The 23493-nt window shown below is 37.5% G+C and overlaps 2 protein-coding genes across 7 annotated transcripts; one reads left to right on the top strand and one right to left on the bottom strand.

Moving 5' to 3' along the window:
- The first annotated feature begins 5672 nt into the window (after positions 1 to 5672).
- On the top strand, positions 5673 to 14831 carry fgl2b (fibrinogen-like 2b). Its single transcript, XM_026918381.3, has 2 exons — positions 5673 to 10897; positions 12335 to 14831. The coding sequence occupies exons 1-2, from the start codon at positions 5719 to 5721 to the stop codon at positions 13042 to 13044; spliced, it is 5889 nt and encodes a 1962-aa protein (XP_026774182.3). The 5' UTR covers positions 5673 to 5718; the 3' UTR covers positions 13045 to 14831.
- Positions 14832 to 17218: 2387 nt separating this feature from the next.
- Positions 17219 to 21132, bottom strand: tmem60 (transmembrane protein 60). 6 transcript variants are annotated; one of them, XR_003402988.3, is made up of 4 exons: positions 20986 to 21132; positions 18369 to 18999; positions 18199 to 18274; positions 17219 to 18010 (listed from the first exon to the last, which is right to left on the bottom strand). XR_003402988.3 is itself a non-coding variant. In XM_026917449.3 (2 exons), exon 2 carries the CDS (start codon positions 18977 to 18979, stop codon positions 18584 to 18586), a length of 396 nt encoding a protein of 131 aa, XP_026773250.3. In that variant the 5' UTR covers positions 18980 to 18999; positions 20986 to 21132; the 3' UTR covers positions 17219 to 18583. The 6 variants fall into 6 exon arrangements, 1 of the variants encoding a protein (XP_026773250.3); XR_004578385.2 differs by having other exon boundaries at positions 18380 to 18999; XR_004578384.2 differs by having other exon boundaries at positions 18199 to 18999.
- Between the last annotated feature and the right edge of the window lie 2361 nt (positions 21133 to 23493).

The following is a 23493-nucleotide window of genomic DNA, read 5'->3' as shown; positions in this document are numbered from 1 at the left end:
ATGATATTTCACCAGAGGTTATTATTAAATTCTCTGCATAAACATACTAGATGGCCAATGACCCTATCCCTAGTCTAACTAATCTGTTTTTCTCTCATTCTCACTTGTGCAACAACAAACAGTTTATTAGTCTAATGCATACTTTAACATAATGAGGTTTTATGTTGAGAAAACATTTTAAATTTAATTTACCTCATTTTCTTCATCCATGAACGGAATGATACACTGAATTAAATCACATAATATTGATCTAAAAACATTTGAGAGTTTGACTTTTATGACTAAAACAATAAGCTAAGTGAACATGGAACAAAAAAAAATGTATTATCTGGTAATATTATCCAGTAAATATTGGCATTTTTGGTACTACTTGGTGTTGGATTGAAAAGAAAATAAGTGATATCACCCATCCATGGTTCAAGGAACAAACAATGGAAATGAAAACCATTCAAATAAATTAACATTTAAATGTGTAATATTTGTGCATATTTATAATTCTCAGTAAAACACAATCTTTGGCCCATACACATATCATTAAGTATAAATACCACCTTATTTCTATGTCTATTAGTGTGTAGACGATTAATTCGATTTCGATTATTATAATGGTAAAACTGTGTAACATATTGTTTACCCAACATTTTACTCAAAATGAACCAAGCGTTTTGTTATTTTTCATTTTTTAATCTGCCCTTTTTCACACGGGCAACTGCAGAGTCAGCTAGCCCTAAGATTGAGTGTTAGGAGTGTTCATTTACTTATAATATACACAGTGAAGGCATAGTGCTAATGCAGGTGCCCCACTCCACAGAAATGTACTGCTGCTAGACTAAACACAATTTCTGTCCTATATTTAAAGTTTACAATATATAAACGCAATTGGAAATTATTTATTTTGAAAATGAATAGCATTAAATCTCTCATTTCAGGCACTAGCACTAATAATGTTGTTCCACAAAAATGTAAAAAAAAATTATGTAAAAAAAAGTCATGGTTCCTTGGAAAGTAATTTATCTGCAATCTTTCTGTATTTATAGTAAATTTGCAGTTGAGAGATCACTTACAAAACAATAAATGAGCATTCAAAATGAGTCCTGAGATGGTTACACAATAGGTAATTTCCATACTGTTCAATTATACACTCAGTGACCACTTTAATAGGAACTCCTGTGCCACGGTCATTCATGAAAATGTCCAATCAGCTAATCATGTGGCAGCAGTGCAATGCATAAAATCATGCAGCTACAGGTCAAGAGCTTCAGTTAATGTTCACACCAAATATCAGAATGGGGAAAAAAAATGTGATGTCAGTGACTTTGACCGTGGCATGGTTGTTGGTACCAGATTTGCTGGTTTGAGTACAGTTGAGTCGTACGTTTACATATGAGTTTCAGAATCTGCAAAACATTTTTAAAATATAAGAGGGTTCATAAAAATTGCATTTTATTTTTTATTTAGTATTGCCCTGAATAAGCTATTTCACATAACAGATGTTTACATATAATAATAATTGAATTTACACAAATGAACCAGTACAAAAGTTTACGTACACTTAATTCTTAATACTGTGTGTTGTTCCCTGGATGATCAACAACTGTTTTTATGTTTTGTGATAGTTGTTCATGAGTCCCTTGTTTGTCCTGAACAGCCCACTGTTCTTCAGAAAAATTCTCCAGGTCCTGCACATTCTTTGCTTTTCCAGCATCTTCTGCATATTTGACCCCTTTCCAGAAGCGGCTATATGATGTTGAGATCCATCTTTTCACACTGAGGAAAACTGAGGCACTCATACAGAACTATTCCAAAAGGTGCAAACATTCACTGATGCTCAAGAAGGCAACACACTACATTAAGAGCCAGGGGGATGTAAACTTTGAACAGGATGATTGGTGTAAATTGTTATTATTTTGTTTAAAGACCTTGATTTTTTTCATTTAGTACTACTTCAGAAGCTACATAAGATAGTTACATGTTTCTCAGAAGACAAAATAATAACAATTTAAATTCAGTTACTATTTTGTCTTGTGGACAAATGTAAACATTTGTTATGTGAAATAGCTTATTCAGGGCAGTACTAAATTAAAAAAAAATTTTTAAACCTATGACCCCAACTGTATTTTAGAAACTGCTAAGTATTTCAGAAACTCCTGGGATTTTCACACAAAACAGTCTCTAAACTTTACACAGAATGATTTGAAAAACATAAAGTGAGCGACAGTTCTGCAAGCGGAAACACCTTGTGGATGAGAGAGGTCAGAGGAGAATGGCCAGACTAGAAGCTGACAGGAAGGCTAAGGTAACTCAGATAGCAACTCTACAATGGTGATTAGAAAAGCATCTCACAATGCATAACGTTGAATTATGAGGCAGATGGGCTACAACAGAAAACCACATCAGGTTCCATTCCAGGATACAGTGGGCACAGGCTCACCAAAACCAGACAGTTGAAAAGCAGGTTTTGTTTGTTTTTACGCACCATTCTGTGTATACTCTGAGTGTATATAACAATATTGATTATATGTAATAGTTCAAGAGGGTAATCTATGAGAGGGAATGAGACTGAACTGATAAAACCACTTGTGATTTTAAAGCTGTGTTCAAAAATGTTTTACTTGTCATTGAAATGAGAAGTGGAGCATGCTGGGTAAATTTGGAGCATCTATGAAAGATATTAGCCCAAGGCTTAATGTTTTCACAGTGCAAACATTTGGACTTGATGTTATCTGTAGTTCATTCAGAATGAAGAAACAATTCCAGATGTTTATTTTGCATTTCACAGTTTGCCATTTATACACAATGGTTTCTACAAAGAAAGACCATCTGAAAGTATTCTGTTATGGGAAAAAAAGCTGCAATAGGACAAGCAACAGGCCATGATTCTTGTCTGTTCCAAATCACATATCACTGTCACACTAAGAGGGCTAAAAATGGCAGAATACAGTTCACTAGTGTGGAAGTACAGACTGAACACCAGTCAGATGTTTGTGTGAGCTGGTTTATGGAAAAATCACAGTGTTTACATAGGCAGAGACACTGACTGGTTGAACCATCACAGGTGGAATTTAAACTATGACGTTTCATGGGTACTTCACAAAAATAGCCCTAACCATACATGGTAATGTCTTTGTGATTAGGCCTATTGAAATGCTTGATGGCTACATTTAGAATGTACATAATAACAAAAATTTACATTTCCAGATTACATGTTATGTGGTACATAAATGTTTTTGCTGCTGGCAACAAAATAGACTCTTGGAAGAGTTTTTCAGTCTTGCCTAATGTGTGCAGTAAAATCACCTCACTTAGATCAAAGTTACATCATCACTCAAAAAAGTGAAACACTACAGCTTTAGGACATCTGAGCTTGCATGGATCTGCTTTTAGCTCGGTATTAAGAATTAGCAGGTGGTCTTGGACAAGATTTGTCCCTAAAACAGAAGGTGACGTTAGACAGGACAAACTTACATAAGAGTATGCCTTGGACATATTACCATGTGTATGTGTGTATGGTATTAGAGACAGGATGCAGTGTATCTGCTTGCCAGGATCAATCTCACACATCTGTATGCTTGCATGCTTGTGGTTATGATATATGCAGAAAGCACAATGTGTGTTCCAGATCACAGAGTGATGCCCCAGATTGCACGTCTACAAAACAGCCACTTCAAGGGAAAGCACATTTCACTTGAGAGGCTTTTTATCTATAATCAGGGATAGCATTTTAAAAAATACTTTCATCACTTAAATCATTCTGGCACATGGAAAGATAAAATTAGGTTGAGAGTTTGGAGTTTTATTTATATTATTTTCAAAATTTCATCAAGCAACAACAAATAATGTCCAGCTACATAAATAACATCTCCTGAAATAAATAGGAACGATATAGCAATCTTGGACAATTTTGTGAAAAGTTTGGCTGTACACACTAAACAGCTGTACAATTTGTAACTTGTCATTAAGCATTATGTAAGAGTCAGATTCAAATGTTCAAATTATGTTCAAATTCAGAAATGGACCAGAGGCTTTCTATATTTTCTTTGCTGGTAAATAAACTTCCTCTGGTTGTCTGAATTGCTGAGTCTAGACTGATGACCTTCCTCTTCACCATTCACTTATATGAGCAGCAATTTAATAAAAAAAATATCCTTGTGTTTTTTTTTTTTTCATACTGTACTAAATTCTCTCTAAGAGGGTTTTTAAGATTATACAGTGATCAATTGAACTAGCATGAGGAAATATTTTTGATAGAGACTACAAAGCATGTTGCTCTGGAAAAGGGTGGTTGCTAAACAATGTAAATGTAAAATTAAATACAAATGTTGTAGGAATCACTGAGGCTGTATTAGGGGTCATAGGAGGCTAATCTCACACTAATTTTTAAGATAATACACAATTTTCAATTAAGTACAAACGTTGGAGGCAAATAAAATTTAGTTTACAGCAGCAACACATTTCATGTATTCATAAATGTCCCTATATGATCCAGGGGTGGATTATAATGAACTACATGGACTCTCATTACAGTACTTGAGTACATGGTTTGCTGTAACAATATTGTTTGAGTATAATTAAATAATAGGAGTTTTTTTTTTAAATAAAATATTCATCTTTGTTAGATTTATTTTTTGCTCACTGTTATAGAGTAAAAAAATGCATCTAACTCAGTCCAAATTTTAAATAACTAAATTTTGAAACCCAATTAAAAATAAAGTAGTTTCCTGATGAAGGTGTACATTTCAGGTGCCAAATGCTTAGTCAGCAGTAGCAATGTCTGAGACAATGGAGACAGATGAGCATCCCTGGCCCAATTTATTAGGTATCTTCAGTTAATCTTTAAATGCTACAAATGAAATAGCTATTTTGGCTAAAGTAGCTAGCCAGCTAACATTACCCTTCTCTATATACTTTCAATTATTGAAGTGGTGTTCACTTCAGCATAGCTTACCTAAGAATAAAACAGAAAATGGAACATGTAAAAATGTAACCTGTAAGGGAATTAATCAACCAGATGACTTATTTACTCTTACTTGAGTCACTTTCTTTGATCACCTCATTTACTCAGGTGAATTATTACTACAGTAGCAGTACTCTTTCTACCACTGATATTAGCCCAAGTAAAGAAAATGGTCACATAGTTAAAGTTAAGATAGTAATAATGAAAAAACAAAACAATATCAGTTCAAAAGTTTGTATTTCTCTTGTGAATGTGTAAATATTCTCCTACAATTTATAAGTGCACATTTTGCGTTATATTTGTCGTCTTTTGTATCCTTTGAACCGTTTTTGGACCCTCTCAGTTGGAGTTTTTGCTATTTTCCTGACAAAGTTTTTCTAATATTGTTTGGCCAGTCTGATGGTCATGTTGGTTGTCTTGTTGCTGGATATACCATTCATTTTTAAATTTTGAAAATCTATGTTTTTGTAAATAAATTGTAAAATGTTTGCACTCAGCTGTATTCTACAAGTATTCTACAGCAGCACTAACATGATTATAAAAATATTGATAATCATGTTAGTTAATCATGTTAATCGTCATGTTAGATAATCATGTTTGCCACAACTGAAAGGCAAATTCCTGTCCAGAGACCCTCTGTTCATCCACGTCACTGTCTCTCTCCGAGTGCAAACAGCTTTCAGAAAGGGAGGTGCTCCTTTAGTCCTCTCTCCCTCTTACACTTCTGTGCAGATCCAACAGATCCACCTAACGAACAGGACAAAATGTGGCTGTCTGTGCTTTCTGTGTGGGGCAGTCTGCTAACATTAGTGGCATCTCAGAGCTGCCTGGATCCATCTGAGAACAGCGCTTCATGGATGAGGTTAAAACCTCTAGGGCAGTGCAAGGATGGGGAAAGTACATGCCCTTATCGCATCACTCTTCCTCCTCTCACTGTTCAGCTTCCCAAGTCATTCAGGGAACTGGAGAAGATGGCCAGAGAACTGCGAAGCCTGACACAGATGGTGAACCAGCTCAAAGAAGATTGTCGTGAGTGTAAGTTGAGGCAGGGACTGGACTGGAATGTACGGAGAGATGATGAAGGGGAGGATGGAGAAAGGATTCAAGCTTCTAGGGGCACTCTCAACACCAGAGAGAGACAGCAGGACATATCCAAGCGAGAGAGTACAGTTCAAGTGACCACTTCAAGATCTGCAGTGGAAGACACTATGATCATCAGCAGCGATGCAAAGGACATAAATCCAACAGCCTTCGGAAAACAAATGAATGCCAATCAGGAGAGGAACGTGAACCCACGTACCACTAAACCAAGGGCTGAGACCGATAGAGGACCAAAAGGATTTAAAACTTCAGAAAAAAATCCAATAAGCAGGAGTATGAGTAAGGTTGGAGAGGTGCCCTCACGTACAACCACAAAAAAGAAGATCCTACAGTCTCCACTGGATAAACTGACTGAATCAACTTTTCCTGGAGATCTAGACAGTGAACAACCTACACAGCATGAGAAACATAAGACCAATACAATGAAGGTTGGACATGAGGTGTACCCTAGTGGAACCCTGACTGCAAAAGGCAAGGTGAAGAGTATCCCTGAATATCATGTAGTTACTATAGTTACAGAGGATGATGATGATGATGTAAAAACAAAGCTACTTCAAACACCAAAAGGTGATAAGGCACTAGGAGAAAGACAATTGGTGACTGGCATTGATGCTGAAAACAACAGAGAACTTGAACCAAATATGAAACAACTTACCGGAAAACAACAGGACAAAGAGGACAAAAAAGAATTTGCTGACACTGGACTAAAAGAATCAAGATCCAATATTTTTGATGACATTAACAATGGCAATGTTGCTAAAGAAGGTAGTGTCAGTGTAATACAACAACCAACCTTGAAAAACAAGGAAAAAATGGAAAAGAATAATCAAGGCGCTAGCTCTACCAAGCTAAAACCATTAAAACCTGGAGTATATTCAGAGAGGGATACTGAAATGAATTCAAGACCAGTTAACACAGATGACACAATCAGAGGACAAAAGAAGATAATGTCACCCATCACAGGCAGAGCTAATGCATCTGTTAATGTAAGTCAAATAAATCCACAATCACTGGAATTTACATCTGAAACGGCATTTAAACCTGACACAGATGCAAAGATGGAAACGCTAATAGAATCGAAATTTAACACAGCAGAGACAGTAAGTGGACAAGCAACGTCAAGATCACCCACCTCTGGCATAATTTATGGCATAGTTGATGTAAGTCCAACAAATCCACAAACACTAGACAGTAAAAAACAATTTATTGCTGGCATAGATTCAGAGAGTGATGCTGGAATGAATTCAAACCCAGTTAATAATGTTGATACAGTCAGTGGACTAAATAATTCAAGATCTCCCAACTCAGGCAGAGCTAATGTCACAGCTGATGTAGATCTAATAAATCCAAAAATACAGAAGAGTAACTTTCAGACCCCATTCAAATCTGGAACAGATGCAGAGAGTAACACTGGAATGGATTCAAATCCAGTCAACGGACTAAAGAATTCAAGATCACCCATCTCAGGCATAACTGATGGCATAGTAGATGTAAGTCCAACAAATCCACAAATACTAGACAGTAAATATCAGTTCCAAGTGGGCACAGATTCAGAGAGTTATGGTGAAATAGATTCAAACCCAGTTAATAACACTGAGACAGTCAGTGGACTAAAGAATTCAAGATCACCCATCTCAGACAGAGCTAATGCCACAGTCGATGTAGATCTAATAAGGCCAAAACAACAGAGCAGTAACTCTCAAACCTCATTAAACTCTAGCAAAAATCCAGAGCATAACACTGGAATGGATTCAAATCCAGTCAACAAAATTGAGACAGTAAATGGACAAGAGACATCGAGATCACCCATTTCTGGCATAACTGATGACAGAGTTGATGCAAGTCCAACAAATCTACAAATACTAGACAGTAAAAACCAAATCAGAACTGGCACAGATTCAGAGATTGATGCTGTAATGGATTCAAACCCAGTTAATAATGTTGATACAGTCAGTGGACTGAAGAATTCAAGTTCACCCATCTCACGCAGAGTTAATGCCACAGCTGATGTGAATCTAATAAATCCAATAATACAGAGCAGTAGCTCTCAAACCTCATTACAATATAGCAGAGATACAGAGAGCAATACTGGAATGAATTCAAATCCAGTCAATGGACTAAAGAATTCCAGATCACCCATCTCAAGCATAACTGATGGCATAGCTGATGTAAGTCCAACAAATCCACAAATAGTACACAGTAAAAACCAGGTCAAAGCTGGCACAAATTCAGGGAGTGATGCTAGAGTGGATTCAAACCCAGTAAATAACGTTGAAAAAGTCAGTGGACAAGAGGCGTCAAGATCACCCATTTCTGGCATAACTGATGGCATTGTTGATGTAAGTCCAACAAATGTACAAATACTAGACAGTAAAAACCAAATCAGAACTGGCATAGATTCAGAGAGTGATGCTGGAATGAATTCAAACCCAGTTAATAATGTTGATACAGTCAGTGGACTAAATAAATCAAGATCATTCATCTCAGACAGAGCTAATTCCACAGCTGACATAGATCTAATAAATCCACAATCACATCCAGTTAACACATCTGAGATAGTCAGTCAACTACAAATGCCAAAATCAAACATCTCCGATATAATCGATGCAGTTGAAGTAAATCAAACATATCCAGGAACACAGGATGGTACCTTTAAAAACCCATTGAAACCAGGATCAGATAAGGAGAAGAAGGTTGAAATGGATTCAACCCCACTTAACAAAGTTGAGACAAGTCCACTAGAAATGCCACAGTTATCAATGACAGACAGAGCCGGTGCTACAGTTAATGTATACCAAATAAATCCACAAATGGTATACAGTAACTCTGAAAACACATTCAACCCTGCAACATATTCTGAAAGGGAAGCCACAGTGGTATCAACTCCAGTTAACACGTTTGAGACAGTCAGTCAACTGGAAACACCAAAATTGCCCATCTCAGCCACAGCTGATCAAATAAATCCACAAGACATGGACTATATCTCCAAAAACCCATTAAAACCTAGTACAATTTCTGAGAGGAAGGCTGGAATATATCCAAACCAAGATCACACAACTGATACTGTAAGCCAACGAGAGACATCAGAATCACCCCTCTCTGATTCTAGACTTGCTGTAAGTGGTACAAATCCCAGTCTGAATAGTAATAATGACCTACCCAAAAGACGGTTTCTGACAAAATCAAAATTTAACATTACACGACCGAGGAATGGACAGATTAAGAGTTCAAACCCTGTGAGTATAGACACTGAAAGAAAGAAGGTACTAAGGAACAACAAAACTTTATCTTTGAGAAGTGATGCGATGAAAAGTGGCAGGCACCTGCCTACTGGACTATCTCCTATGAGGCTAGAGAAGCAGCAAGAAATTACAAACCAACCAGAAAGAACTGGTCCCACTGGGGAAAGTCTAAGTAAGGATCCTAGACATAGAAAACCATATATTTTGCAAAGAATACCAGTAAATAAAAGTAAAGCACTTGGCTCAGGAGGGCCAGAAAACACAACTGGAGTGACTGATTATATGATGAGCAATGGGACAACACATTTTGATTCTAAAACTGTGTCCAGCCCAAATAATTTGTTAAATAGCACAGCCTATGACATGAGTCAATCAGTCAGGCCCACTTTGACAACTCAGGGTATTGTGGATCAAGCTCACATAAAAAGAGCAAAAAATGCCCCTATAGTCAAGGTATTAAACGCAATCTTTAATCGCCAGATTGAAAGTACCTCTCAAACTACTGTGACCAAACCAAGACTTGAAAAACCTGGTGGGAGTTCAGGACAGGATCGGGTTTTGGACACAGTAAATAACATTGGAAGGGACTCACAACCACTTGTTGTGGAACAGACAAAAGGCACCAATAGAAGAACAGGAAAAACCCCATTCAGAACTAGCAGTGTAGATTCCAACCAGGAAAACCATAAGAAACCTCTTAGAGAAGGAAGGATTCAAACTCCTGTTGAGAAGATGCCTCTAGCTGTGGTGAGCAGTGAGAGGAATGAGTTAAACTATCCAACAACTGCAGCCACCCCATACACAGTAAAAACAGAGTTTAAGAACAATCATAGTAAAATGCCTCAGTTTACTCCTCCTATTATAAAAACACCACATTTTATGGATCAAGATCGTGCAGAACAAGCCAAAACCACTTCTGGAGTGAAAGTGTCAAATAAACATGTTCATAACAGGCTGGAAAACCCCAGCCAGGAAATAGAGTCCAAAAGATCTCATAGTGACACTGGAAACAAAGAGTTGCAGAGTGCAAGCAATGGTCAAAGGTCCGGGGCGGTGACAGATTTGCAGCCCAACTCTTTGGACAGCATCCAAAACAGAGCAATTGGGTCAATGGCTATCATTATGGACATAGTCAAGGCCAGTACAGGCTCAAAGGTGTCAACCACATCTACAGAAAGCACCAATGAAAACAGAGCAAGAGACACAAACCCTGTTGTTATGGATAAGGTCGAGGCTAGTACAGAGGCGAATCGATTAACCCCATCCTCAGACAATGCTCCTGTCCCATATAACAGATATAGCAAAACTCCATTAGGACCTGCTGACTCAGTAGAGGGCAATAATGGAGGACATTCAGTAGATAACAATAATGGGAACTCTTACCCAGTTGCTGTAAACAGAATGAGCGGGGCAACCTTACACAAAAGCCCAGCTGGGCACACCAACAATGGAAATAACAAGAAACCACTCACTGTTAACAACATGGATGACAGACATGGCTTAGAGAAGCAGCTGCTCAGCAAATGTGATGGTCAGTGTGATCTCGGTCCAACTCCTCAATCAATACTCAACAGCCATGAATCATCAAACAACGACAGAGGTAAGGAATGTGTTGCTATTTGTTGATCTTTGATTGGTTATGCATCAAAGGCATCAAAATATCCTGAAACATGCACATGCTTCCATGCTATCTATTGCAGTAGATTAGCAGTAGATTAGGGCTACATGATTACATAATAAAACTGAAGATCACTGAAAGCTGGAGCTCAAAAATATTTACAGTACAATGGCAAAATGATTTATGCCTGCTCATTGCACCCAAAGCCTGCAGTGCTTTAGACTGTCAGAGCTTTTTTGATTAATTACATCTGTGGTCTGGGGGAGTTCATTTGGGTGCATCTGTATCTCTAGAACTTAAACATTAAGTTGAAAACAATCTGGGTAGGAAATTGTATAATATAAACTTAACCACCAACAGCTGCTCTCCAGCCCTATTGTTGGTCTGAAACCTTGCTCAAAATTTAAATTGATTGCAAGGATTTGGTCTGTTCTTCATTGCAAGGATCAATGGATGATAACTGGACGTTATATTTCACCTGAACAACAGATGTTGTGCTTTTGGGAAACACAGGAACCTGGAAGAGATCAATACCATTGTTTGCCTTTTGTCTATTGTAGCAGAACAGGGGCTCATTACAAAATTTAGAGTGATTAGCCAGTATTAAAATATTACAAATGGGGCATGTTAAACAATGTAAAAGGAAAGCTACCATGTTTTTTATGCACATGCACCTTTCTTGCTTCCAATTTGCTGTCCTCTGAAGAAAATAGATGCATCCAGACGTGCTACCAGTGGCATCTCTAGGGGGTTCCAGAAGGGGCCATTGCTCCTGTTACAAACATGGCTGGACCCTAAATGAGGAATCTGAAATAGTATAATCATTTTATCCTGAAGACTTTCCCATGGTGGAAAACTTACTGAAAGTTACAAAGCTCTGACACTGGAAATTCCTTCCATAAATGTCCAAAAGCTAAGCATCTGGTCAAAACCTGGCCCACGAGCTGAGATGGTCTAGAATTGTCACTGGTGTAACCTCATTATTAGCATTAATTTTTAATTATGGACAGTAGTACCAACTAGAAGGCAAATCACAGGTTTATATTAATTTATGTTAAAGATAAAAATAGAGAAGCAGATGATGGAACAGTGTTTATAGCTACTATAACATACGTAAGTGATAACTAGTCATGTGGATATTCCACAACATTAAATATAACTATAAACAGTTAAAAAGAGTGATGTGTCCTTTACTCATAAAAAATTGTAATTGTTGACAAATCACTGTGGTATAAGAGGATTAAAACACTTTGGAATGTGCTGTTTCCAGGGAAAAAATCACCCTATTGTGGATTATTTTCCTATACCAGCACACCCCATCATGTTTTATTCCTTATGTATAAATCATCAACTGTAAGAACATTATTTAATTTCAGTAAATAAATTTAATAAACTAAAAAGAGTTTCTGCTGCTCATAGATAAAACCTCCCAAGACTGTTCTGACTTCATCATGAGAAACCCAACAAATGGCATCTACAATGTGACACCAACCGGATCAGACAACAGGACTTTCCCTGTCTTCTGTGACATGAAGTCCTCTGGTGGAGGTTGGACTTTAATTCAGCATCGCTTCGATGGAAGCACCAGCTTCAATCGTACCTGGAATGACTATAAGAGGGGTTTCGGTAACTTAACAGGTGAGTTCTGGCTAGGTAATGACAAGATCCATTGGCTGACGACGACTAAACCCATGGTACTGCGTATTGAACTTGAGGATCTAGATGGAATGAAGGAATATGCCCAGTATGACCACTTTCATGTGGCCAATGAAAGCCAATACTACAGGCTGACGATAGAAGGATATTCAGGCACAGCTGGAGACGCTATGCAGTACAGTAAAAAGTTCAACCACAACCAAAAGAACTTTACCACTCCAGATAGGGACAATGATCAGTACACCTCAGGAAACTGTGGAGCCTACTACAGCTCTGGATGGTGGTTTGATGCATGCCTGGCTGCAAACCTGAACGGGAAATATTATGAGACAAGATATAGAGGAGTGCGAAATGGCATCTTTTGGGGCACATGGCATAATATTTCCACTGAGTCCTACCTAACCCATGACCGACAATCTTTTAAGACTGTTAGAATGATGATCAGACCCAGGACGATGCTTCTGATGAACTAGCTGATGTTGATAGAGAGAATTCCTAAGATAGCTGTTGTACATACACTAGACCTGCTTGGATAAGTTCTGGGGAAAATCTCTTTTCCCTTTTAGCAGACTGTTAAGCGCTACTTTAAAACTATCCAGTTCAGTATAGTTCCAGGACATTATTGTTAGTGTTAAGACATGTTTATTTCTGGTTAACAATTTGGTCCATTTACATTTTATGATGCAGAGGGCCAGATCAGACTCAGAATAAATATTTATTAAGGTTACTTATACAATGTCCTTATTTTTTAAAATGATCGTTGGTGAAATAAAAGGATGGAAGACAGCAGTAAAGCGCAAGGCAGTAAAAGTGAGGTATTGAGGTGAACAAGATAGAAATTGTGCCCTGTGTCCAAAAGAAAATCTCATCTAAATGATGAGATGTTTCTGCTTTGAACAAAACCTTCCTTCTGTTTGGAATAATTACATCCTGTGGAATGTGGGAATAAATGGGTTTTTATGTGCACTAATGTTTAATGGAGGGTGAAAAATAAAACCCTACAGGACACAGAGCCGGATGTCCCTAATGTTTTTACCTTTTTAAAACTGAACACATTTCACTATGGTTTGCTTTTAATACATAGATATTCATTTATATTTTTTTATTTAAAAAATATTCCATTGTATGTACAAAAAAGCTTACCATATTTTAAGACAATGCTTAAAAATATGATGTTGTATGAATGAACTCATGCTGTTTATATAATTCATCCAGTTACTACATTATGTTTAATATTGTATGATGATTTTCTTTCATCACTGTGTATACCAGCTCTATATTTACATTTTATGGTTTTTACTTAATTTCTGCACTCATATTTCTTCTAAGCTAACCACTGGACCACAGCAAACTGGTAATTATGTAATGGGTTAAACACATTTTATTAATACATGCAAACATAAAAGGTTTTCTATGACTATATCAGGGATGGTATAATGTACAATGAAGTCAAATAAAAAAAAAAATTAAACATACCAACAATAAGCCTTAGTACATGTTTCCATCATCTTGAACAGTGCTCTTCTGCTGCAGCCTCACATCTTTCATAATGCTGGATAAAATCCCAATTTGCTCCAAGAACAGCCTAAATTCTTACTAGCGTGGATTTATAAAGGAGCTAGAAACATTCCTTAGACATAGTTGCGGCACATTTATGCCATAAGTCTCCTGTTCCACTGCATCCCTAAGGTTCTCTAATAGACCTGATGACTGTGGAAGCCACTGGTGTTCACTGACATTATTGTCAGTTTTGTTGAAACAGTTTGAGAGGGCATGTGCTTCATGGCATGATTGTGGTAAATTCTAATTCATGTCACAGCAGAAATACAACATTTTCACTGAAATGCAACTGTCCAGTTTTGATGAGCCTGTGCCTACTTTTTTAAACCGGAGAAAATCGCAGTTCTTCCCCATTTTAAAAGTTTAGACTAAACCACTGAACTGCTTGACCATGACATCATGCACTGTATGTGTTAGGTTGCTGCCACATGACTGGCTGATAAAATGCCTCACTGAGCAGGTGTACGGTTGTACCTAATAAAGTGTAATATACAGCAATATTTCATATAAAATGCCAGATCACATAAAGTAACAAACATTTTGTAGAAAATGTGTAGAAAAGATACAGCCTGGAATTGAAATCAGGCTGTGAATTGAAGCTGCAGGCTGTGAGATGGCTGAGGCGGATTGAACTCCTGCTGTTTCTCAGCTTCTAAAAAACTGGGCCTAAATTGTACAATCTTTCTCATCTTGAATTAATCATGCTAATTCTGTCCACGGTAATCTGGCTGTTTCAAGTTAAATAAAACCATGAGACGATATAATATTGAAGAAATGTGGGCTGGCTTTAATTACTCCATTTCTCCTGTGAATGAAAGTGAAGTTAATGGATATTTTTAAACGCACGTTTGCTTAACTACTGGAGTATTGCAAACTAATGATATGTAGCAAATTTATTATTTAGAAAATATAGTCAGGATAATTATTAAAAATAATTTTAAATGTATTGAGATTACTATTACTAACATTTGTTTTGTGGTAAACATAGAATAATCACGTTGTTCCATTATTTTAAACTATATAAAGTACACACACACACAGTACTGTGCAAAAATCTTACGCACATGCAAAGAAATGCTGTAGAGCAAAGAACCCTTCAACAATAATGAAATTAAATGTTTATACATAAAAAATACTATAAAGAGCAGTAAACAGTAATAAATGAAACAAATAGTAGTCTCAGGTACAATTTGTGCAGTTTTATAAAGAAATGAGCTGTAAGTGTTACTGAGCATCTTGCAGAAGCAGCTACAGTTCTTCTGGAGACTTTGACTGTCACACTTGCTTCTTATTTTTGCAGCAAAACCCAGCAGCCTTCATTATGTTTTTGTCTGAAAAGTGTCTCTTACGTAACATGCTGCTTTCTTTACGGACATACAAACATTTTTCTATAACATTTAATTTTGTGCTGGAAAACTAATGTTTGGAAATCTAAAATGTTTTTGTACTGAATCAATAATGTAGAAGTCATAAAATAAAAATCTATAACAAAGTTCGTACTAAAAAATTATGGTGCCTAAAACTTTTGCACAGTACATACATTGCTGCCATAAATTGTTCAGAATGGCAAATCTGGATTAATCTATGTTCAAAATGAAGTGATGCACCAGGTCAAACTAAAATAAAACTTAGAGCAACAATTTAACTTTTAATTTAACTCAGGGTTTAAAAAACTTCTCACAATATCCAAAGAGTGAACAACATGTGAAGCAGAACTGAAGAAGCACTTACACATTTGGCCTAAACGACTCTTAACCAAACTGTCCTGCATGGAATGTTAATGTTAGCACTTGACTACAGCAAAGCCAAAGTCTGGAGAGCATCAAATCTCCACCCTTGTCTCAAATGAGGCTAAAAGCCTGGAACGATGAAAACCTAGCTAACCTTCTTGTCTCTGTAGTTCCAGATATTTACAGAAAGATTAATAAACTTTTGATTTCAACAGATTGCAGAAACCAAATATTTCCTATGAGAAAGATTATTATTTTATTTATAGGAAAGGGGGAAAAAAAACATTCATGATAGATATTAGAGGTACTTGCATAATGCCAGAACACAATCAACCTAAGCAGGACACTTAGCATGTCTTCGCTGAATGAGAGGTCCCGTGTAAACAAAATTCTTTCCAGTTAAATATGACATAACATCACACACACACAAAAAAAAACAGCATCAACTATCCTTCTCTGAGCCAAGTGCAAGTGTAATATTACTCCATTACATTAGCCATTTCTTTTTTTCACACAACTAACCAGATGTCTGTGCATTGGAGACAAGTTTCCATGCTTGGTGTCTGGAATGAAAAAATGATAATCTGAAGAGTAAGAGTGTCCAAAATGCAACAGAGGGGGGGGGGGGGGGGGGGGGGGGGGGGGAATCTGATTCTACCAGTTCATACCAGTTAAGAGAGATGAAACATTACATAATAAAATGTAGAGGTTTCTTGACACATGGACTAAAAATAACAAGAAGCCTGGACAATTTTACGTTTTACTTCTGGCTTTGAGAACAAATCATTCATGGTCTACACAGCACAAAAACACTGTGATAGATAAAGATAACCAGCAAGATGAAAGACACTGAATCTTTAAGCACTCTGTGTGTTTACCTTCTCACTGGTGGTCATATAAAATGATTTGCTTAAGCGCCAACATAACCAAACCCTCAAATTCGGACCAGCAGGTTTTTAGTGTCAGAACCGAACCAATTTTGACAGCAGAAAGTTGTCTCTTTAGGGGTGGTGGATCAGTGATTAAGGCTTTGTGCTACTGATCAGAAGGTTGTGAGTTCAAATCCAGGTCCTTGAGAGAGTATCAGCACTCTACTGATGGAAATGCACTAGCAAAGAACCACTGCTGATCTCCTTGTAGCAAGACCCTCAACTGGTCGGTTTAAATGTTTGGATTGGATTCTGCCTCATTATATTAGGTTGCTTGGCTACATGTCTATCAGATTAATCACAGTTAATCAAGTTATGTCTGGAGACTAGACCTGTACGAGGAATCTTTCTGCAGTGGGTACTTCTAAAACCAGAATCTTTCAAATACAAGTAACACTTTATGTCAATGTGGACTAAACTAACATTAATTAATTAATGTTAATGTTTATTCAGTGTGTGATTATCAACATTTTGGAAGTCTCCAAGTTTTGTAACAGTCAGAAGTAAACAGTCAGAACCTGTAACATTAAATTTTCATAAGTCTTCAGCACAAAACACTTTTTGGTAACATGACAAGCTGCATTTCTTTTTTGTCTTTTTAACTTCAAGGGGGAAAAAAGGCTGGGGGAATGACTGTTTATAGCTGCTATATAACACAAGTAATAACAGAAACCAACTTGCTTTGTGGACGTTCCACAAAACGAAATATAACTGGATGAAAATTATGATGTGTCATTCTTTAATAAACTAAGATTTGATGGAAATAGCTTGTTTTCAAAGAAGTATGTATTTATCATTTACACAAACATCAATTAATACAGGTGCTGAGGTTTCTGTTGCGTTAATGTTAACATTAATGCAATAAATAAAGTTAGTTTAGTGTACATTAATGTAAAGCACTAACAAGTAATATGTTTCTGCTGAGACAAGCATTCTGTACTGTTCATGAAGAGCATCAATTCAACACTATTTTACAGTGTGATTGCACAATTACTTAAAGTGAACAAGTGTGAAAATATAATACCCAAAATTCATGGAGAAATCTCTAGACACACTTTGAAGGAACAGCCAAAAATAAAACATACACAATTTTTCCTTTTATCCCAAATATAATCATTCTGTCTAGACAGATTTGATATTCAAGGTCTGCTTTCTTCGCCATGTAGCTCCAGTGGTAACTTATGTTGATAAGGCAGGTTTATTGCATCCAGGTCCGCATCCTGGAATGCAGAATTATAGTTAGAAGTCATTCACATGATAATACCATTCCAGATTGATTTGATTTGTATATGTGCTATTTTGTGTATAAAAGGTGCTGCTGAGAAAAACATTGACATTTGAGGTGAATGTGATATTTTAATCATGACACGTGCACAATGCTAAACTGGAAGCTATAAAGTTCCCTTACTTGTTAGCATCATTATTTAATAGATCCAGTGCAAAACTAAAGCGCTTCAGACACCAAATAGGTCCTGGATGATCACCTGCATTTGGAGTAAAGAGGAAATTGTGTAATCCAAAGACACACAGGATTAAAAATAAAATAAAATTTAAAAAAAAAATGTAGGCATGTAGTACCTGCTACTCACAACATAAATCATCAGTCACCAATGTGTCCACTAATTAAGCTTTTCAATCTATAGGAACAGACATTCCTGCTCTTACACAGCAGATTCTTAAACACGTTGTCATTCTAATCCACATGGACACTTATAAATAAGTGTGTCATATAGTACACAAATTATATTTACAACTTTCTGCTCAGTCAATCAGTGTCTTCCTGCTCAGTCTCTTCAGAAGTGGAAGACGTTGTAGCCGAGCTCCACCATGGCTCCGATAAGAAGAGCCCACAGTGGTATACATATAAAACTCAGATAGGTCTCCGTCAGACGCTCCAGCCTCGCACACAGCAACAGACTGAAGGCCAGCTTTAACAAAATGGCCACCAGGTACCAAACTCGTTTCTTCAGGTTGTCAGCTGCGTTGCGTGGGTCGAAGCCCGGCTTACAGCGGCCGGCCATTTTTACAATGAGCATGAGCAGGAGAATGGTGTCGAAGGTCCAGACGGGAAGAAAGACAAGGAACCAGTTCCAGTGGATTTTATCATCCAATTTGAGGACCAGCATGATGAGAAAGATGAGGCTGAAGATCCAGGTGAGGAGCACTCGCTGTGCAAGAGACATGCTCATCCAGAAACGCCAACTCAGTCCTAAATCAGAATATGAAGACACACCAGGCAGGATACTTTAGTCATAGGCCTGATTTAAGAAGCACTAGATGTTTCCTACTTACTTTCCTACTGAATCACAAATGACTTCCTATACAAGTGCATTTACAATATACTCTACACCAGGGGACTTCACTTAAAATTTGGGAAGGTCTAGTTACATACAATTCCTTGATTATAAAGTTCGTTTATGACCTAATGTCAGTAGCCCTGTAGCTATTCTCTTTACTAAGCTTCCTTCAGCCAAATAATTTATATAAATGCACATGACTGGATAAACCACAATGGAGGATCAGCAATGATTCATGTTTAGAAAACTGGAGTCGCTGAAGGACAGCCAGGTGTTTTTCCCCATATTTTTCTTGGCTCTGATACAGTATATTTTTTTCCAAGTGCTCAGTTCTGGAGAGGTGGAATACTTGGGTCTGCGAATTGACAACTGCTGCTCTACACCACATATACCATATGACCAAAAGTTTGTGGACACCTGACCATCACACCCATTTACAGATTTAGTCCCCGTCTGCTGTTATAATAACCTTCCCTCTTCTAGGAAGGCTTTCCACTAGATTTTGGAGCATGGCTGTGGGGATTTGTGCTCATTCAGCCATAAAAGCATTAGTGAGGTCAGGTACTGATGTTGGGTGAGGAGGTCTGGGGTGCAATCGGTGTTTCAGTTCATCCCATAAGTGTTCAGTGGGGTTGAGGTCAGGACACTCGAGTTCTTTCACTCTGTGGACCTCACTTTGTGCACAGGGGCATTGTCATCCTGGAACATGTTTGGGTCTTTTAGTTCCAGTGAAGAAAAATTGTAATGCTACACAAAGACATTCTATACAATTGTGTGCTTCCAACATTGTGGCAGCAGTTTTGGGAAGACCCACACACAGGTGTGATGGTCAGGTGTCCACAAACTTTTGGCCATCAAAAGTGTACATCAAAAAGTTATTATCTGAGTTTTGCTTAAAGGAGTTAGTGGTACGTAAATGAAACATCCTAGCATGTTTACAGAACACTGAATAACTCCACTGTTTAATTTGAAGCTTAACATTTGATATTTTTAAGCATGTTTTTGCTGGCACTTGATAGCAAGACTTAATAGTGCAATACACATCAAGTATCAAAAACATTTTTAGTGTTAAGATCAAACTGACAACCACAACAACATTAGAGCTCTTTTTCCACGCACAGTATGAATCACAGCTTTACTGCTGTCAGGATATTTGTGGTTGTTAGACTGTTTGTCAACCCAACAGTGACATTAAAGCGTTTTTTTTTTTTTTAAAAACAAACAAACAAAAAAAATAAATAATAATAATAATAATCCAGCAACACTGCTGTCACTGATACACTCGTACTCAGACACTACTGAGTACTGTCAGTGCAATGCTATACTGACGATGCGACTATCAACCAAATAATATGTGATCTATGGTGGTCCACTTACACTGATGTAGCCTGACAAATTATATATAGCAACAGAAGGACTTGTATGTTACTTGTAGCTAATAAACTGGAGTGTGTCTAATTAGGAGCTATACCAAAGCTAATAGCAAACAAATAAGTGAAAAGTAACTATAAAATCATGTATGGCGGCCATTAAACTGGCTAATTTGGTTTTATATTTCATTCTGGTCTCCTATTGCACATTATACGAATTCCAACACTTTAGTTTTCTTTAAAAGGACATCTATTGAGTGTAAAACTAGCTGGCTAACTAAACTAGCTCAAAAGCTAGCAACTGTAGCCAAGCTAGCTAGCTCACTGACTGACTAGGGCTGAATCCCACACGGCTCACTGCTCCCTATATTAGTGCACTACACACGCTAAAAACAGTAGCTTCTACGCGCCAGTTAGTACACTACATGGCCGCAGTGGATTTATTTGGGATTCAACCTAGCTCTTCAGCATTTTCAGCAAACAGCAAGAAAATAAACCAGGTTTCCTAACACCAATAAAATGTCTTACCCAGACAAATAAAAATAACTCTTCTTCTCGCTCGGCCTCAACACGAATTACTGACAAATACGCTTCATATCCGCCTGTTCGCTTTCAACACGCCTTCATTTTCCGCTTCATGGCAATGAGGAACTGCAGAAACACTGTTATGTAGTTATGTGGATAGAAGCGCCCCTCAGTGGACTGGAGTCTTCATCCCGACCCAGCACCTGACCTGCTAGACTATTATGTACTAGCCCAGAACCACTAGAAGCAGAATTTAACCCAAACAACTCCAGAATTGTTGGCACCCTACAAAAGAACAGACAAAAATTCATTCATTCATTCATTCATTCATTCATCTATCTTGGGTAACTACTTTACCCAGGATCTGGAGCCTATCCCAGGAACCCTGGCCATTACGCAGGAATACACTGCAGCCTATAGCATGATAACATATTAGATCCACTACGTTCTGGATGCTGTAACACGCATGGATCGATGGCAGAGACAGTATGTTGGTAAGTAATTCATCTATGGTAAGGGTTATGGCTAGGGTTAGGGTTACAACATCCAGTACATAGTCGATCTAATCCAATACATCATTGCACTACAAGCTGCAGTGAGGACACACTCTAGTCCATTAGAGAGCTCCATGCACACACATTTGCACTTAGGATCAATCTACATAGAGTTGCCAGTTCCCCTAGTGGCTTGGGAGGAAACTGGAGAACCCAAAGGAAACCCACACAGACATGGGGAGAACATGCGAAACTCCACACAGACAGACTTGCTTCATGCTACCCAAAGAGAGCAATGCAGCAGCACTTTAGTCCTTTACCCTGTCCAGCTCTCTCACCACCTCATCTGTACACTCTGCTCAAACAAATCAGCATCCAAAGCTTCAACTTTCATGCTAATACTGCCATCAGCAGCATCATATTCATCATTAATCAGATTTTTAACTAGCTGAGCCAAGGCTCTGCTGTAATTCAATGCTGCTACATTGGATTTCTGATTAACATTACACTGAATGTTGCTTTAAAAAGGTGAGTTTCAGGGTGGAGTTTTCCATTAATGGCTGTTGTAGATTTAGGAAGGAGAATTTAGGGGACTTTGCCACACACTGGGTTTTGGTGAATTGTCATAACTCACTACCAGTCAGAGAGTTGGTAATCCACTGACAAGTGGAGCAGGAATGATGATGTGCTGGGAGAATGTGGAGTGGAGCAGATCTGAAAATAAAGTGTTGAAGAAAAACCTAGTGCAAGTCCCCAGGGAGTCTAGCCAAACTAGTGTTTCAGTATTCTGTTCTCAGTGATTGTAGTTCTACATTACACTCACCTGGGCTAGAGTTCTGTCTGATGTTTCTATTTTACACTATTATTACATTTTACCCTTCTATCGATTCATGCAAATAGACAAGACAAGTATATATAGTATGCATACACACAATGACACACTGTATAGTTATGCGTATTAACATTTTCTGATAGCTGGTTGTTTTGGATTACATTGTAATTTGGAGGATGTGTATTATTTATTCAGTCTCGTTTTTATCCAGTGAGCCTTACAGATGATAGAAATGCTGTATGAAAGCAGATGTAGTTGGGATAGTAAGAGGTGCAACATGGGACCTTCCATATAAAATAAAACAATATAATATTTGCTAAATATGATATTTAAAAAAATACAATAATACAAATACAATAATATACATAAGTTTATATACAAGATGATTGGAGACAATCAACATATGCAATTGGCTAAAACTATTTATTTATATTATATTTATACTATCTATTTGTGTTTCTTTACACAATTTTGTATATTTTATCAGGTGGCCTATTTTTGAATCCAGTCTGATACAGGTGGTGTGTGCTGCTTCATTTGTCTTGCACTTTTGTAAAAGAACAGCTCCAGGCAAGGACATCACTACACCGCATCATCTATCATTCAGGAAAATCCATGAAAGACCACAGGCTCATTATGAAAGTCAGAGAAGGCAAAAATCAACCTCTACTGGCTTTTTACGCAGGCTGTTCTCCGTCCACCAAATGCAAGTAAACAGTAATATATCAATATTATATAAACAATAAGCCTCTAGTGGAAATCATACTGTGCTTTTACACTGTAGCCGAGGTAGTGCATGTGAAAGCCCTCCTCAGGATGCAGTAAACACAGAAAAACAACAACAACAACAAATGAGTAAGACACAAGTGTATTGTATGGCCCTTCAATCTGGGGTCAATTCTCCCACCTTGCTCCCACTGTTCCCAGGATAGACTCGGAATCCACCACCACCCTGAACAGAATAAAGCACATAATGAAGATGGATGAATGAATGAGGAGCATCACATGAAACAGACAAAATCAGATACAGATTGTCAGATCAGATACAGATATCGGATTGTTCTTTTTTTGTAATTAATTTTGTGATTAATACAGACTACTGTCTCACGCAGAGAGTGAAACATTACTCTTGCCAGCACACACACACAGAGAGAGAGAGAGAGAGAGAGAGAGAGAGAGAGAGAG

This window comes from Pangasianodon hypophthalmus, chromosome 7 (genome assembly GCF_027358585.1).
Source record: "Pangasianodon hypophthalmus isolate fPanHyp1 chromosome 7, fPanHyp1.pri, whole genome shotgun sequence".
NCBI lineage: Eukaryota > Metazoa > Chordata > Actinopteri > Siluriformes > Pangasiidae > Pangasianodon > Pangasianodon hypophthalmus.
Note: the sequence above shows the minus strand (reverse complement) of the source record. Positions and strands in the feature narration are given on the sequence as shown.